The sequence below is a fragment of the Hoplias malabaricus genome, chromosome 1, assembly GCF_029633855.1.
Source record: "Hoplias malabaricus isolate fHopMal1 chromosome 1, fHopMal1.hap1, whole genome shotgun sequence".
Taxonomy (NCBI): domain Eukaryota; kingdom Metazoa; phylum Chordata; class Actinopteri; order Characiformes; family Erythrinidae; genus Hoplias; species Hoplias malabaricus.
Genome location: NC_089800.1, coordinates 70,804,591 through 70,822,076, shown reverse-complemented (window position 1 = coordinate 70,822,076; position 17,486 = coordinate 70,804,591). Strand labels below are relative to the sequence as shown.

The following is a 17,486-nucleotide window of genomic DNA, read 5'->3' as shown; positions in this document are numbered from 1 at the left end:
AGTGTTTCTTTGTGGCATAGCCTAACAAGGCAAATGCAGAACTAGTACTTGCATGAAGTAACTTAGGCTGTAAACAGCTGCTTTTGTATTTTATTTATTCAAATTGCCTGTAGTTAAAAATATATGTGAATTAAACATGATTTTCCAATCCATTAAAAAAATTATTACCATGTTATCATCTTGTCTGTGTAATGTGGTCTACTGTATGCTGATATTTAAACCTAAGAATTCAGTGATCCTCAGGAGGACAAGCAGGTGAGGATTTACCTAATGCTAATTTTGCTTGATCTTAAGGATGGAGTTGGTAATTTTGTAGAATGTACGCTGAAAAAATGTACACTGAAAAAATTCATTTTAAAACCACTACCGTAAAACACCCACTTCCTATTTTCTGCTGGTCAAAACCATCAAACCCACAACCTTCCAGTCCCAAGTCTGCTTCACAAATATTTAGGCAATGGCTGCCCCTTAAGAACACCTTGCTGCTCCCTGGTGTTTTATGTATTGCCTTATTTAATAAAGATAATTTAAAAGTGCTGTTTTTCTTGGCCTATTTGATACCCAAGCTTCAGTCCAGGGGTGTTCAAATACTACCCTCTAGGGGTTAATAACTGTGTTTGTGTGTGTGTGTGTGTATATATATATATATATACTCTTCTACACTATATAACTTCATTTAAACTAATTAAATGAAAATTTATTATTTGAAAATTATTGGTTCCCATATTTTGAATGTGCCCGTGGGTATACCGTATATATGAACACACAAAGAACAGGGTCCCCACACTGAAATCAATAAGTTAACTAGCAGTTACCTTTGAGGGGTAAAAAAAAAAAAGAATATTTAATGACGAAAACAGGGATGAATATATCAATAGAATTTAAAAAAAGATACCTAGGTTTCTTTTGTTATTATTATTATTATTATTATTATTATTATTATTAGTATATATATTAATATAATTATTATTATCGCGTTTGCTGAGGTAAAAGTGAAAGACTTGTCTGTTTCCTAAAACTGAAAATGAGCAGAGGCTGAAATCTGATTGGCTGATGCTCCAGTGACGCACAATTCTGAAAGGCCTTGTTTTTTTCCGCACCTCTATTCGGGGGAAATCTGCCCACATGTCCCCCAACAGTCCCGCCTTCTGCACGATGATTGGTGAGAAAAATTCTGCCTCTTGCGATGTGATTGTTTGAGTGTTACATTGGTCGCTGTTATAATCAAATTGCTGTAAATGTTCAATCCTTCATTAACCTCAGGTTAACATATGTTAGCTTTTGGAATAAAGATAAAAAATAATTGCATTTTACTAACATATATATATATATATATTTACTGAAAACAAGTGTTGTAACCCCCACCTCACACACACACAAATATGAGTGCAAATATAGAGTCTTAAGAAGTTAGTGCTAATCAAGAAGATTTTACTTAACATAGATTTTCAAAAATTACAGTCGCGACTTTTTTATTCAGCCAATCACAACGCAAGAGGGCGGGTCCTCCCGGAAAATAGGTGCGAAGTAAAGTCCCGTGCGGCTGAGAGGCGCACATCTCTCCGCGCGGTTGTGTAGATACGGGCGACCGGCTCGCTCTCTGAGAGGATTTTAAACAGTATACTTTTATATTCTTGAACACAGAAGCCTTCATTGTGCAGGTGAGTGTTTGTTTGCGTCGGGGTTTCTTTCTGCTACGTGTTGTTAGCATCATTACGTGGTGCTTGGTTCTGCATTAGCTCCAGCTCTCAATCTCTCAAATCACCGCAATATCAGCACAGTCAGGAAAACAGCCTCGTTAAAGTCACATTACACAGAACAGTCACAGCCAATATCACCTCTGTCATATCATACTTTTACAAAAACAACAGTAGTATGTTAAATTAATGACATTATTTACTAATTCAAATGTGTAGCATAAAATAGAAACCACTGCAGGCCATTTGTGACATTAATTATTCTTGTTTATTTTTTAATTCAGATATTTAGCCCTGGAGTGTATAGAAAGAAACCACAGCATTCGTTTGATTGTTTGTTTGTTTTTTCCCTATTGTTTTGTTGTGCGTTCTTATCCTTGCAGTGTAACATCCTCAGTAACAAATGACCCAGTGATGCTCAAATACAGGAGAAGGCCAGCAGATTTTTTTAGAATTGCTGAATATTTCAACGATTAAGAGGAAACTACTATAACTATAAATTAATTTAAGTCTGCAAGTTTCCCCTCAGTAATTTCTCATCATGCCACTCTGAAGGTCTTTACGTCTCACTCGGTGATGTCAGTGATGGAGGAATACAAATCTGCTGAAATTCCTCAGGTTTCACATTTGAATGTATTGTGTAATGGGTTTAGCTGCATGAGGTGGAGAACCAGTTCAGTCACTGGCGGTTAACAACACCTGTCAGCTGATTCTACTCATGATTTTTTGGCAACAGTCCAGCTATAAGTAAAACACACACACACACTCCCTCTCTTTCTCTCTCTCTTTCTCGGTCACACACATCACACACACACACACACACACGTACACATACACAGAATGCACATCTTTAGAAGTTCCCAGGTGTTCCTAGGTTGTTCCTGAAATTTCTAGGTTTGTTAATCTTAATTTATGATGTGGACTTACATGTGTTGCAGCAGTTAGAGAGTTTAGTCTCACTCTCACTGGGTGGGTGGCACTCCACTGGATGGCCCTTCATCACCCCTCATCACAAGCATAATGCTAGCCGGGGAGGGTGTCCATGAGCTGGTATATCATTTGACACCTCCAAGCTTGATGAGCTGTGTTGACAACCGTTCAAAAACAAGTGGTCACTGGCAAGAAAAGAAGCCAGTGCTTGCCCTCACCCTCACTGTTTGGTGACATCATGTAATTGGAGGAATCCCAGCTAATGTGGGGAACAGGTCATGGCTAAAGTTGGGGGAAAAAAAGCTTGAATCCATGCATTAACTCAGCACTTGGTCAGTATACAAAGTCAATCAGAATGGTAGAGTGTTTCAGGTGATTTCACAGTTGTGGTGATAGGAGCCAGACAAAAAAATACAAAAACATATCTATAATGTTGATAATGATAACGGATAAAAGTAGCCTTCTTTGGGGGTGAACCTGCCTAACTATAATCTATAAATCTACCCTGATAATAGACACATTTGGCCCATATTACGGCACTGGCAAATGTTGTGTGGGCCGGATGTGGGCCAGATATCGCATGTCATTAAAAATGATACACTTGATATAGTGTTAACAATCAGTTGGTTATAACTTTGGCCAAAGTCTCTCCTGAGGAATTCTCTTAAATTCTACTTAAAAAAAAAACCTACTTCTCATGAAGAATGAAGCTCTTTTAATCTATGCAGGAATGGAAGTTGTGGGATTAAGAGTGATGTGAGTGAGAAAGGCAGTGAATGGATGCACAGATTACAGATTATAACTCAAGTGACCCAGTTTCTGCATCTCACACACACACACACAATTCTAACTGGCTTCTATATAGCCCCATGAAGCTGTCACATGAACCCTGACCTTTTGTTCATCAGCAATTGCAGATGGTCTTTGAAGGAGTTTAACCAATCAGAACGCTACATAAAGAGAGGGCAATAATGTCACTACATTCATTCATTCAATCATTCATTATCTGTAACCCTTATCCAGTTCAGGGTCGCGGTGGGTCCAGAGCCTACCCAGAATCACTGGGCACAGGGCAGGAACACACCCTGGAGGAAACACCAGTCCTTCACAGGGCGACACATACTCAAACCTATGGAGTTGCCAATCCACCCACCAACGTGTGTTTTTGGACTGTGGGAGGAAACCGGAGCACCCGAAGAAAACCCACACAGACACAGGGAGAACACACCTAACAGACAGTCACCCAGAGGAAACCCACACAGACACAGGGAGAACACACCTAACAGACAGTCACCCAGAGGAAACCCACACAGACACAGGGAGAACACACCTAACTCCTCACAGACAGTCACCCGGAGTGGGAATCGAACCCACAACCTCCAGGTCCCTGGAGCTGTGTGACTGCGACACTGCCTGCTGCCCCACCATGTCACTACATGTTTACTTTAAAAATGTTGTTAAAGAAAACAATATGTAGGACAATATGTCCTTTTATTCTCTGGACTGTAACTATTTGCTCGATTACAGTGTTATAATGTCATCTGATGATGTGATACTGCAAGTGTTCTTTATTCTCCTTCTTTTTGTCTCTTTTTCTTTCCTTTAAAGGGACACTAGGCAAGATTAACCTAGCGGAGCTTCCCCTAGTGTAATTCATTTTTACAGCACTGTACTGAAGTTAGTAAGGAGTGGGAAGGACGGAGGTGGTTTCCTACCCTCTTCCAAAAGTTACATAGTACATTTTCTGCAGTGCTGAGCCCTGAGTAGCAACAACAGAGGCTCTATTGTCCGTATTACAGGTCAGTGGAGCATCACTTTGAAGCCGTAATTCTAAGATAACATATTTACCTAGTGTTCCTTTAAGTGTTTAAGTGCAGCCTTTGTTTGGACTCTCATTTCTGATTTTTATTTCTTATTTTATGCATGTGAATGTTTTGACTGGAAATAAAATACGTTTTCCATATTCCATAGTAGATTATGTTGTAGATTTACAAGATATATGTAATTGGATGTAATTTTCATATTTTATTATTCAGTGTTTTTGATGTACCCCCTTTCTCTCTCTCTCTCTCTCTCTCTCTCTCTCTCTCTCTCTCTCTCTCTCTCTCTCTCTCTGTAGATGATGAAGGCTGATTTAGAGGCTCCTCTCTCTGCTGCTATTCAGTGCCGGGACGTGTGTCGTTCCTATGGGAAATTGAAAGTGCTCAGCAGCCTAAACCTAACAGTTCCACAGGGTGAAATGTAAGTTCACAGACACACACACACACATATACATATATCTCACTATTCTCAGGCATCTTCCACATATGTCCCTCATCATCTTCTTTATCCTTAAATCAGACACACAGACATTCTTCTCTGTCCTCAGGCATCGTCCAAACTTGTCCATCAGTCACACAGCCTCTGCATGTCATTTGAATCTTTACAGGAACCACACTCACACACAGACTATAACACAGCGCACACAAACACACCTGATCTCATTGAGACAAAACTCACGTTTCTCTCCCATTGCTGCATTCTTCTCCAGCTGAGTCAGCTCTCTGCACTTGAGCTACATTCAGAGCAAGCCAAGCTGACCTAAAATTTCAGGTGTTTCCCTTTAACCCACACGTTTTGGCTCAGCCAAGACCTGTTCTGTCTGCTGTCGTTTTTGCATTTGAGTTACAAGTAAGGGCTCCTTGACAGCGCCACATCCTTTCAGACACTTAACCTTGAGTTGATTTCTCACACTGGAAGGTTGGGCACAAACACAACACACACTTGAGCTTTTTTCCCCCTCTCTGCTAGATATGACATGTTACCACAGAAACTCATTAGTAATTTGAGCTGTTAAGTTTTGTAACATTTTTGATCTGTGTTTACTTTCATGCAGTTAGACGACTCCTGAATTTGGAGACCATTTACAGAGCTAGGGATGTGTGCAAACTTCAGAGCTTTTTCTAGTCTGCAAATGAAAAAACGTTTTGATTAAAATTGCAAACATCTCCTTTAAGTCCTTTTATCTAATTAGGAGTGTTTTCTGGTATTTTGACAGACCATGAACGGTTGTTAAGAGTAAAAATGATGTAATTTGCATTGCATTGTCCTGCATCAGCTTTAAGGAATGTATTTTTCCATTCTGGTTTCAGTTTAGTTCCCGTTCCTGCTTTTGCACTAGACACTGTAATAATAACTGCAGAAAATCTTCATAAATATATGTATTCAAAGCTTTTATTGGTATATGTTATTCTCTAGCTTTTTTTTTTAATTCAAGATGAGCTGCGATAAGAGATTGCAATCAACATTTGTTGCTGCTCCAGTTCTGTGATTAGTATCTTAGCAGCATGTTGCTAATGTGTTATTCTTCTCCTTTGAGTTTATTATCAACTCAGTCCATCAACTTATATCAGTCCATCCTGTCACTCTATTGCTCATCTGTTTTCAGATGTTTACAGAGCCAGTGCAAAAACATTTTAGGATGTGTTTTTAAAATCTTAAAAATTATTGTCAGTTTGTTGTACTATTTAAAGGCCCATGTCATGGCAATATATATTCCTCTGCCATTTTCATTATAAATTATCCGAATATAAAGATAACACAAAAAGTAAGGAAATTTGTGTTTGGTAGATTGCTTATTTGTTGTAACAATGCTTCTTGGCAATAAATCTTATACCGTTGGAAAGCCTTTTAATTTCCCTTTTAAATGGTGCCACATTTGTAAGGAACATGCATTTGTGAGATGAGGAGTAGAGCTGAGTATGTGGGTTGTGTCCATGAAAAAATTACCAAATCCTCTCTGCCAATGCCAAACAGCTTGTTCTGCCATTGACTCTTTGGTGTTTTGTTGAATGGATGATGAAGTTTAAAGAAACAAGGCATATTGGTAATTTAACAATTTATTAATTTAACGACCCAGTAGCATGCGGAAGAACCATACATAGCCCCAACTGCCTGGGACCTCCTCCTCATGCTGGTCATGAGCCTGGTCACACACTGCAGTGGGATGGCATCACATTCTTCAACCAGCATTAGTCGCAAGTGAGCCAACGTGGTTGTGTTTATCACTCTGACAGGAACAGCGCACCCAAGATGATCCCAAGCTGAGCCCACAAGTGTTCAATGGGGTTGAGGTCAGGAGCTGGCCAGCCATTCCATCCTCTCCACTCCCAAATCCTGGAGGTAGTCTCTGATAAACCCCGTCCTGTGGGGGGTGAGCGTTGTCATCTTGGAGGATAGACTGTGGAGATATGTGATTGCCACTGGTTGCAGAATTTAATCTCAATATCTCTCTGTATTGAGACTGCCCCCAATAATGACAAGCCTCGTTTTTCCAGTGAGGGAGATGCCACCCCACACCATCACACAAGCTGTTCGCCATTGGCAGAGAGGAAGTTTTTCATGGGCGCAACCCACATACTCAGCTCTACTGTTCATCCCACAAATGCATGTTCCTTACAAATGTGGCACTATTTAACAGGCTTTTCAAGGGTATAAGATTTATTGCCAAGAAGCATTGTTAATATATTTATTCATTCAGCCTACATCATTGTCACTTCTACACTGAAGGTGGTAGAACAAGCTATGAATATCCAGACCAGAGCAACTCTGTGGTCAGAAACTGACAATCGATGAAGGGCTGGATCATGGGTGTCACATCAGATCTATGGAGGGCCAGTGTGGGTGCAGGTTTTCCTTTCAACCAAGCCGAAGCCCCACACTACTGAAAGTCAAGATTTATTGATTAGATCTCTTGATTAAAAACAGGTGAACTGAGGTGTTATTTCTGCTTGGTTGGAAAGAAAACCTGCACTCACACGGGCCCTCCCTGAAACACACTGCATCAACAGATGAGCTACTGTCTTTAAATGTACACCTCCAAGTTAGAGGAGTTTCTCATATAGTAGTCGTTTTGTGCATTTGCTTTTGTCAGTTATGGGTTGCTTGGCCCCAGCGGCTGCGGGAAGACCACGCTGCTGAAATGCATTGTAGGAACTTTGAAGATTTCCAGAGGGCACATAACTGTTCTTGGAAAACCGCCAGCGTTCCCCGGTCATGAGGTGCCAGGAAGAATGGTGGGATATATGCCACAGGTGAGACACAAACACCACACACACCCTCCTTAGTTCCTAGCCCCTTATTTACTTTCTTTATTAGAACTGAAAGAGCTGAACTGATCTTTGAGGTGGTGGTTAGGCCTAAGTTTAGAAGTCTTATCGGAAGTGTCATTAGACTCAATTTACTGGGGCATGAAAACTACAGGACAAGCCATGCCCATGCACCGCATTTCCCACAAAGTTTGAGTAGCAAACACATTTTCAGTCCGAGGCAGTTTATTTCATTGTTTTGCAATGACTGGACATTCGTAAATATTTCAGAAAGTCAGTCACACAGTACACAATGTAACGATAACTCATAGCTATATATTTTGTTTACAGACACTTATAACGGTATTACATCCCTGTAATACATATTACATCTTTAAAGCATCAGCATTCATTGAAACACATGTGTTGCATTAGCATAGGCTTTATTTAAAGGAAAGTGGATGGAAATGTATTAATTCCAAACATGCAAGACCTGGTAGATTCACAAGATCTCTAAGTTTTGCAGAGTTCTGTAGGACCCAGTGTCATCTTGCAGCATAAAGACAAACATATGTGTCTTTTGGTCATGGCTGAGCATTGCTCTGATAACCTCCTGGTCTCTTCTCCATTTCTGCAGGACATTGCGCTTTATAATGAATTCACCATCAGCAACACACTTTGGTTCTTCGGCCGCATTCACGGCCTTTCCTCCAAAGAGACAGAGGATAGAATGAACTTCCTGATTGACTTCCTAGACCTCCCACAGAAAAACAGCCTGGTCAGAAACCTCAGGTACAAAACAAATAAATAAAAACACATCTGGATCATACAGCTCGAGAAAAAAAAAGAGAGAGAGAGAGAGCAGAGAAAATGGTGAAAAAGAGACCTATAGACCCAAAAGGAGAGAGGGAAGAGGCACCTCTTGTAACACAGTTTGCTGTAATCACCGACGGTTTGGTAGGAAGCTGATTGTCCTGCTCTCCCATCAGAACTGTCACATAATCAGCGTAGGCCAGTCTGGCAATCTGCCCCATGTCCACCTCTCTGCTCTCGCCCACTTTTCATTCAAGGAGCCTCAGATTAAATAAGCTTTCATACTGACCATTATGACCCAAGTCTATACTGGGCTACAGACCCATAGTGAGCCATGTGTTATTGTTACCAGGACACAACAACTGCCATCAACAGCACAACTGTAAATCATTCATTCATTATCTGTAAGCGCTTATCCAGTTCAGGGTCGCGGTGTAACCAGAGCCTACCTGGAATCATTGGGTGAAAGACAGGAACACACCCTGTAGGCAACACACACACACACACACACACACACACACACACACACACACGGACACATCTGAGTCACCAATCCACCTACCAATGTGTGTTTTTGGACCGTGGGAGAAAACTAGAGCAGCCAGAGGAAACCCTTGTGGACACGGGGAGAACACACCAAACTCCTCACAGACAGTCACCCGGAGCAGGACTTGATCCCACAACCTCCAGGTCTCTGGAGCTGTGTGACTGTGGCGCCACTGTGCTGTAACTGTAAATTAATTTATCAATATTTTGCTGTCCACATAGTGAGAGTGTATTGTTCCTACAATTTATTTGTAGCAGGCAAATAATTTAAACCGGCAAAGTAAATATGTGATTATTCATAAATCAGTCAACTGTTTATGTTTTTTTGGATTTGAGTTAGTGAAGAACCCACAGTGGTCCTGAAGATGCTATTGCCTTTTCAATCCACAAATTGCCGTGAGACTTGGATTCTCTATGGCGTTATTTGAATTTAAATTGGAATGACACCAGCTTAATTGCTCTGTATGTGCTCAAACTTTCACTGCCCTCACTCAATTGTGTGCTATACAAATGTATCCAGTTTGCTCACAAACCACTTCATTCGGTAACAACATTAACGGTGCTCTTCTCAAACAATGGAAGAAGATCCATAACCCTTATTTAATTTAGATTAGCAAGTGGGTGAATTTAGGTCAAAATATTACTAATGCTTTAATCATGTTCTTCAAGGTTTAAGATTGTTAATGAAAGCAATTTGGACTATAAAAAAAACCCACTGTAAATGAGAGCTGCAAATTAAAAACACTATACAGTGACACTCTGTGCTTTAAAGGGGAACTTTGGTAAAAGATTGAATAAAAAATACCCCTATAAAATGTATCAGTTAAGCAATATTTCTGTAGTTTTGAGCTAGCGCTCCGTGGCAAATTCAGGCTTCAAAAGGGCTGTTCTTACAATTTATAGGTTTTTTTAGTGTTACGATGGGCTTCTAAATGAAAAGGATAAGGGAACATTTTCCAGATGTACATTAAGCCGTGTAGTGCCCAATTCAAGGAGTTTTTTTTACACTGAATATAGTTTGTAGATCAAGAAATATATTTCCACTTCTAAACTCCCTGCTACAGAATTTAACTCCAATGCTAATATGACATTCCACTAGAAATTTACTGTAGTAACTGAATATCAGACTAGATACATTAAACTGGGCTTGTAACATTCTCAATTAGCACTGGGTTAAGTGACAGATGTTTTTAGCAGAAGTTTACCAACCCAAAAAATCCCCACTTTTTCCTGACAGAACTTGCCTTTGAATCCGACTTTGATTTTAAAACAACAGCTGCATTGACAGAATGTCTGTTGTGATGTGTGTATTTTTGGTCTGTTTTGTCAGTCATGTGTGTAGGTTTGGTTTTTAAAAAGCTGAAGTGAAAACTATGTCCCAACCCTAAACAACATTCTTGTACTGTTTATGCCTTTAATTCATCCTCTCTGTTCCTTTTTTTCTGAGTCAGGTTTCCTGCTTGTTTTATCTGCAGCTAGAAGACACAGAACCGTTATCATTTTATGAGAAGCTCATTTGAAAACTAAGTGAAAAATTGTAACTGCCTAAAACCTGTTATTGTCAGTATTAATGTTAAGGGTGGAGTAGACAGTTTTTTAAAAAACTCAACTTTTCTTTACATTTCCTTTCACTCATTTATTGTCTGTAACCACCATACAGTTCAGGGTCACTGTGGGTTGAGATCCTACCTGGAATCACTGGGCACAATGCAGGAACACTCTCAGGGATTGGGTGCTAGTCCATAATAGGGCATCACACACTCATACATTCATTCACATTTATGGACACTTTTGAGTAGCTAATCCTTCTACTAACATGTGTTTTTGGACTGGGAGGACATCGGAGTTCCCAGAGGAAACCAACGCAGGCACTGGGAGAACAAAATTCCTCACAGACAGTTCTCACAGACAGCCAGACTCTCACAGCTTGAACCCACAACCACAGGAGCTTGGAGCTGTTTGACACCATGCCGCCCTTCTCATTTCCAGAAGAGTATAAAAACAGAAGGCAATGATGTGCAACTCATTTAAACCATATATTTAATTGTAAACGTATTTTAGGAAAAACGTATTCCCATTTGGAATTTAATGCCTGCAACAAGTTACAAAGAAAATGGCACAGGGATCAAAAAAGTGGTAATGCTAGGAAAAAAAGGAAGGTTGAAATGAGGCTGAGTCCTTCAGAAGTACAGATGGGGAAGGACTTCACCACATGAAAGACTGCATGGGCTAAAAGGGCAACAATTAAGAATAATGTTAAAATATCATAGTTTGGTGTGTTCTCTGCGTAGGTTTCGTCTGGGTGCTCCGGTTTCCTCCTATGGTGAATGTGTGAGTGTGTGTGTTGCCCTGTGAAGGACTGGTGCCCCCTCCAGGGTGTATTCCCACCTTGCGCCCAATGATTCAGGGGAGGCTCTGGAACCACCGCGACCCTGAACTGGATAAGCGGTTACAGACAATGAACCGTGAGGAGTGTGGTGTGTTCTCCCTGTGTCTGTGTGGGTTTCCTCCGGGTGACTGTCTGGGAGGAGTGTGGTGTGTTCTCTCTGTGTCCGTGTGGGTTTCCTCCGGGTGCTCCGGTTTCCTCCCACAGTCCAAAAACACACGTTGGTAGGTGGATTGGTGACTCAAAAGTGTCTGTATGTGTGAGTGAATGTGTGTGTGTCTGTGTTGCCCTGTGAAGGACTGGCGCCCCCTCCAGGGTGTATTCCCGCCTTGCGCCCAATGATTCCAGGTAGGCTCTGGACTCACCGCGACCCTGAACTGGATAAGGGTTACAGATAATGAACGAATGAATGAATGAATGAATGTCAGTTTTTCACCTTGAGGTATTATATGGACTGCAGAATGAGTTCTTTGAGTTCTAAATGAGTTCTAAACCATGCATCTGATCTTGCCCTCTGTTATTAATGCGGTCTGTGAGAACAGTGAAATCTGGGCCTTGCACAGTTTCAAATACGCACAATGAAATAACATAATATGCAGTGCAGAAAAAAAAGAAACATAGGCTTATATTAAGCTTCAACATAAATAATATCACCGCGACCCTGAAATGGACAAGTGAAAAAGATGAAGATGATGATGATGATGATGATGATAAATAATATTACAATTCCAAAAAACTGGATGTAACTTAAAATAAATTAGAAAATAAATAAAACCAACAAACAAACAAACAATACATTTGTGAAATGATGTTTTAAACATCTTTCACTAATCAATAAGAGTTTGTGTGATGTCTTGGAAATCATTGCATAGCATGGACTATAGCGACATACTTCCTTTTTTAACCTTTATTTTGTGTTTTCTGTTGTTATCCGAAATGTTCTGTACAATGTTCCTTATTGGTTTAGTTTATTGGTATTAGTGTTTTTCAGCTAAGTTTACTTATGTTAGGTATGTTTGTTAGGTGTGGTCTCCTTGTCTGTCTGGTTTCTTTTCTGTATTACCCTGACTCAGACAGAAGCACAGCTTACACTTTTCACTGTTTCAGTTTCATCTCATGTTGTGCAATTAGATAAAATTGGGGTTTATTTATTTATTTGTTTTTGGTTTATAACCTAATTGTATTTTGGTTGATACATATGGGGAGTTGATATTGTATCAATTTTGCGCATATATTGGTTGATATGCTTATATATTCTTAACATGTGATTCATTTCTGTTGATAGCTGGCTTTTAGATACTGACCATATCAGTAATAAATTGATGAATTATTGTTTTTTGTTGCATTTCTAAGTCAGAAAGTATTTTTTATTTATTTTTTTTTTTGCCTGTTCAAGTTTTTTTTTGTATTTGTTTTTATTGTTGTTAATAACTGTTTTTCTGTTTGTTTGCAGTGGTGGTCAGCGGCGGCGTGTATCGCTTGGCGCTGCTCTTCTTCAAAACCCTCAGCTCCTCATCCTGGATGAACCTACTGTAGGAGTGGACCCTGTTCTACGGGCCAAGTATGCAAATGTTTTTTCATCCTTTCATCCAACTCTCTGTGTTTTCCCAGCTCGCTTTCTATTTTATGAACTTTGTTTAATTACTATGTCTGGCTGTCTTCCCACCACACGCTCTTATCTCTGTTATTCTTCACTCACCTTGTTTAAAGAATGACTTTGTACTTTCTCTGTTTTGGGGCAATCACTGTTTTTTTCCCTTTTACTGAATCAAGATAAGATGATAACTGTTTATTGTGAGAGAAATTGCAACATCACAGTAGCATACATTCAGCACGAGAACAGACATAAATTAGTCAAATATGCAAGGGTGAGGTTATGGAAACATTTTTAGTTCATATCAGTGGTATTTACAGGACAGCTGTAGGAAACTCATTGTAGTCTGAATGTGGTGGGAAGGAAAGACATCACATTGTTTTTCCACTGTTGTATGCTGGAGGTGTGATATATTTTCTATAATGATCAGTAGCTTATTGAGAGTCCGTCCTCCTGCCACAACCTCCAGAGTGTCCAGCTTGACTAGAGTCAGCAGGTGGCATGTACCTAAAGTTAGAGGTGTACAGGTTGAACAGCAATGGTGCCAATTCAGTCCCTTGAAGAACCCCATTGTTGTACATGATTGTGCCTGAAACTCAGCCCTGCAGCCACACAATCTGGACTGCATTAGCAGTTAGTCCTTTGTCAGTGAGGATTCATCCACCTAAATGTTCTGAATCTTGTGCCCTAGTTACACAAGCTCTGTAGTGTTTAATTCACAGGAGACATGAAAACACATGATCCTCACAGTGTGGCATGATGTATCCTGGTGGGAGTACACTCTCAGTAAAAAGATACAGTAGAGGTACATTGTCTTCTCCAGAAGATTATAGAACTATGTAAAATAAAACAACATTATATAAGTGCTGTAGATGAAATTAGGTGTTTGAAGTCAACACTATTTTAAAGTAGAATGAGGTACAATTATGTTTCCTACTTAAAGGTACTGAATATGTGCTGGGGCGGCACAGTGGTCCAGAAGGAAGTGTCGCAGTCACACAGCTCCAGGGACCTGAAGGTTGTGGGTTCGAGTCCCGCTCCGGGTGACTGTCTGTGAGGAGTGTGGTGTGTTCTTCTTGTGTCTGCATGGGTTTCCTGTGGTTTCCTCCCACAGTCCAAAAAAACACACATTGCTAGGTAGATTGGCGACTCAAAAGTGTCCATAGGTGTGTGTGTGTGTGTGTGTGTGTGTGTTGCCCTGTGAAGGACTGGCGCCCCCTCCAGGGTGTACTCCTACCTTCGCCCAATGATTCCAGATAGGCTGTGGACCCACCACGACACTGAACTGGATAAGGGTTACAGATAATGAATGAATGAATATGTACCACCACAGAGTGTGTGTAGACCAGTGGCGATTGCTCTAAGACTGCAAGGGAAGCTCAGCTTCCCCTAAAATGTCAAAAAATAAGTGATCAAATATATACTGTTGTGTGTACATGTCATTGAATAAATATGCACTACAACGCGATCAACTTTCGTTCAGAATCAGCTTCTTATCACTGGTAAAGACGCGGCTTTCCTCTCAATCATTCGCGCAGATTCACAGTGATTTAAACAGTGAGGACGCTGAGCGTACACAGAGTTCAATAGCGAAGCAGCAAAGTGCAGCGAAACGAGACGAGCCATTGGATAAATGTTGGGCTTTGTCCAGCCCATCAGACGCTCAGCGTCTCTGGGGGTCTATGGGGCAGTGGGCTGGCCTCGGCTGGCCCGGACGCTCAGCTTCTGCATGATGATTGGATGATCTGTCTGAGGCTGAATCCATTTTTGATTGACAGCGAAATGAGCGAATCAGTGATCCTTTGGTGTAAAGATCCATGGGAGCATTACATTTTCATTCTGTTCTGAGTTGAACCGGAGACTTTCTTAAACCTCTTAGTGGCATTTTCTTTGTTAAAAACGACTAGCGACAAATCGAGTTTCTATTTCTGGTGGGTTTTTTTGTAGCTGCTTGTGTTTGGAGACTGACTTCTATCACTCTTTCAGACTTCTATCGCAGTTTCTGTCCAGCGGGTGCTGCTGAACCCCTCCACCGTCACAAAGCACTCACAGACGGACACACTTCACATTGGCCAAGACCATTTAAGCAGCCTAGCTCTGCTGGCCATTGAGAGGACACTAGTCAAGTCTCTGGAAAAGACGCCTTGTTGGTACGACAGGGTCACAGATCATTTTCTTAAAAAGGAACGGAGGGTAGAATTTACGTATAAATAAACCGACACATTTTATTATGTAGGCTTAAATTGAGCTTCCCCTCCTTGAAAGACCAGCATCCGCCACTGGTGTAGACCAGCTTCTAAAGTGAGCCAGCTTCACCCATTCCTGGATCTTCATCAGAGGAGATGTCAGTGCAATGACCTGGTAAATGTTTAGTGCCACCTGTGTTTCTTCCTGAAAACAGAAACCTACATAAGTACTTTTCCACCGAACTGAGACTCTTCCTTGGCTTCAGCTCAGGGTTAAGGCATGCTGAAGTATTCCACACAGCTGCTCAGCACACAGTTTCAATAATTTAGGGTCATGATCATGACCCCATTTGATATTCCTCAGCTACAAGTTAAACTGCTGGTCAGCAGTGAGCATCAACCCGATTTAAAAACTGGTTTAACTTGTTCAGCCATTCTCGGTTGCCCTTTTCTATTCTTCCAGGGCTGTCTTGGTTGAAGCCTGTGATGTCTTTCAAGCCTCTTCACACATGAATTCTTCTGCTCCACTTTGGGCTCCTCTTAAAAACAAAATTCAGCTCTTTTTAACATATGCTTGTCCGCTCTCCTTTGGGAATGTTTTAAGTTGCTCATTACACATGGCGTTTTACTGGGAAATTACTGAATAGTCTATGTGAGCACAGTAGATTCCACTAAGAAATTAATGTATGAAGCATAATGGTGTCTCATTAATATCCTGGCCATGTGGTTCAACAGGAAACATCTCACTTTAGCCCACTTCGCATACAAACTCTGGGGAAACTCCAGAGAAACTCTGGACTATCAGGTCTGGAGATGTCCTGGAGTGGTCCTTTCACACATGTAGAGCATAGTGGGAGTTTTTTGTGACAGATGAGTCCTTGCAGTGGGATATGTTCTGTGTGTTTTAGGCATGGGGTGGCTGCTGTTAAGTGCATGCTGGAGATACTCTGGGACATCAGTAACTCTGTTCACACATGCACTCACTCTGATGTTACCCAGAGTTTGTCACAGGGTGCTCAGAACAGCCCTGCAGTGATTCTATGGCATTCTCTCTGTCCTTGTTATCACTTCTGTCTCGATGCCAGGGGCTTGTACAGGGAGAAATGTTTGTGGTTTGATCAACACAATGAGAGGAGAACTATGGAATTGTATTCTTTTTTTTAACATTAACATAAAACATATTCTGTGTTCTCTGGTATTACACTTTGCAAACGGACAGAATTGATCAGAGAGACGTGTAACTGAAGCCTCCAGACACTGTAATGAATGCACTAGGATTTGGTTCTGCACTCTCACAGTGGTTGAGTGGATGTTGTCACAGTGAACCAACAAATCTGGAAGCCAAAATATGGCCACACAAAACATGTAGTGCTTTGAGTACCTTAACATTATAGGCACACTGCACTCTCCAGTCTGTGCACCTTGCATTAGAATCCTCTACAACAGAACCCACCTAACCTGCAACTGAATGTTGACCTTTCTATGGGGTTATTTAAGCTCGGCTCAGACTCTGACTTATTTTAATCCTGTTTACCCTGCCATTGTGAATTCAAACTGCTCTGTTCCAGCAAATAATTGTGCAAGATTATTCTAGGATTTTCCTTCTTTCTTTTCTTCATTCCTGTAAATGAGGGAAATCCTAAAATGCAGCTCCCTCTAACAGGCCAAAGCACCGTAAACAGTTATAATCACTGTTACATTATGCCCTATTTATGCCTTCTCATATTAGTGAGCTATTCTGTATACTCTTGTGTTTACTGTATTGTGTTTGTTTATGCTTTATTTTAAAACCTTGTCCCATGTATGTAGAATTTGGCAGCACCTGGTGGAGATCGTCAGAGGTGGACAGGTGTCCGTCATCATCACCACACATTACATAGAGGAGGCCAGACAAGCAAACACAGTAAGATACATTTCCTTTGTGAAAGGGAACACTAGGTAGTATTTTTACTTTAAAATGTCAGTTTAATACTAACAGCAACAATGTGTTATTTTTGCTTTTCTATTTTTCCTTTTATTTGTTTAAAAAAATAGATAAAATATGTATAAACATATAATATACAGTAGTAGTACAAATAATAGTATTTATCTACCTGCGTATAAATGGTTACATTTCTGAAATATGTAAAAAATGTATTAAACCAATATATAAAATATAATATATAATATATTTTTATATACAAAATATATAAATTATATAAAATAGTACGTGTGATGACCTTTCTTAGCCTGCTTTCCTTGCATGCAACTTGTTTGACTATGACCCAA

At 40.4% G+C, this 17,486-nt stretch overlaps 1 protein-coding gene across 2 annotated transcripts in view; it reads left to right on the top strand.

The window, feature by feature from the left end:
- Positions 1 to 1,589: 1,589 nt before the first annotated feature.
- Positions 1,590 to 17,486, top strand: part of abch1 (ATP-binding cassette, sub-family H, member 1) — a 43,175-nt gene continuing 27,278 nt past the window's right edge. Inside the window, exons 1-7 of one of the 2 annotated variants that reach the window (XM_066682633.1) lie at positions 1,590 to 1,661; positions 4,236 to 4,426; positions 4,747 to 4,868; positions 7,540 to 7,699; positions 8,331 to 8,485; positions 12,892 to 12,999; positions 17,028 to 17,121. In XM_066682633.1, coding sequence (XP_066538730.1) covers positions 4,747 to 4,868; positions 7,540 to 7,699; positions 8,331 to 8,485; positions 12,892 to 12,999; positions 17,028 to 17,121 — 639 coding nt within the window. In that variant the 5' untranslated portion in view covers positions 1,590 to 1,661; positions 4,236 to 4,426. The remainder of the gene's footprint in view (positions 1,662 to 4,235; positions 4,427 to 4,746; positions 4,869 to 7,539; positions 7,700 to 8,330; positions 8,486 to 12,891; positions 13,000 to 17,027; positions 17,122 to 17,486) is intronic. The other variant, XM_066682640.1, reaches the window with a different exon arrangement.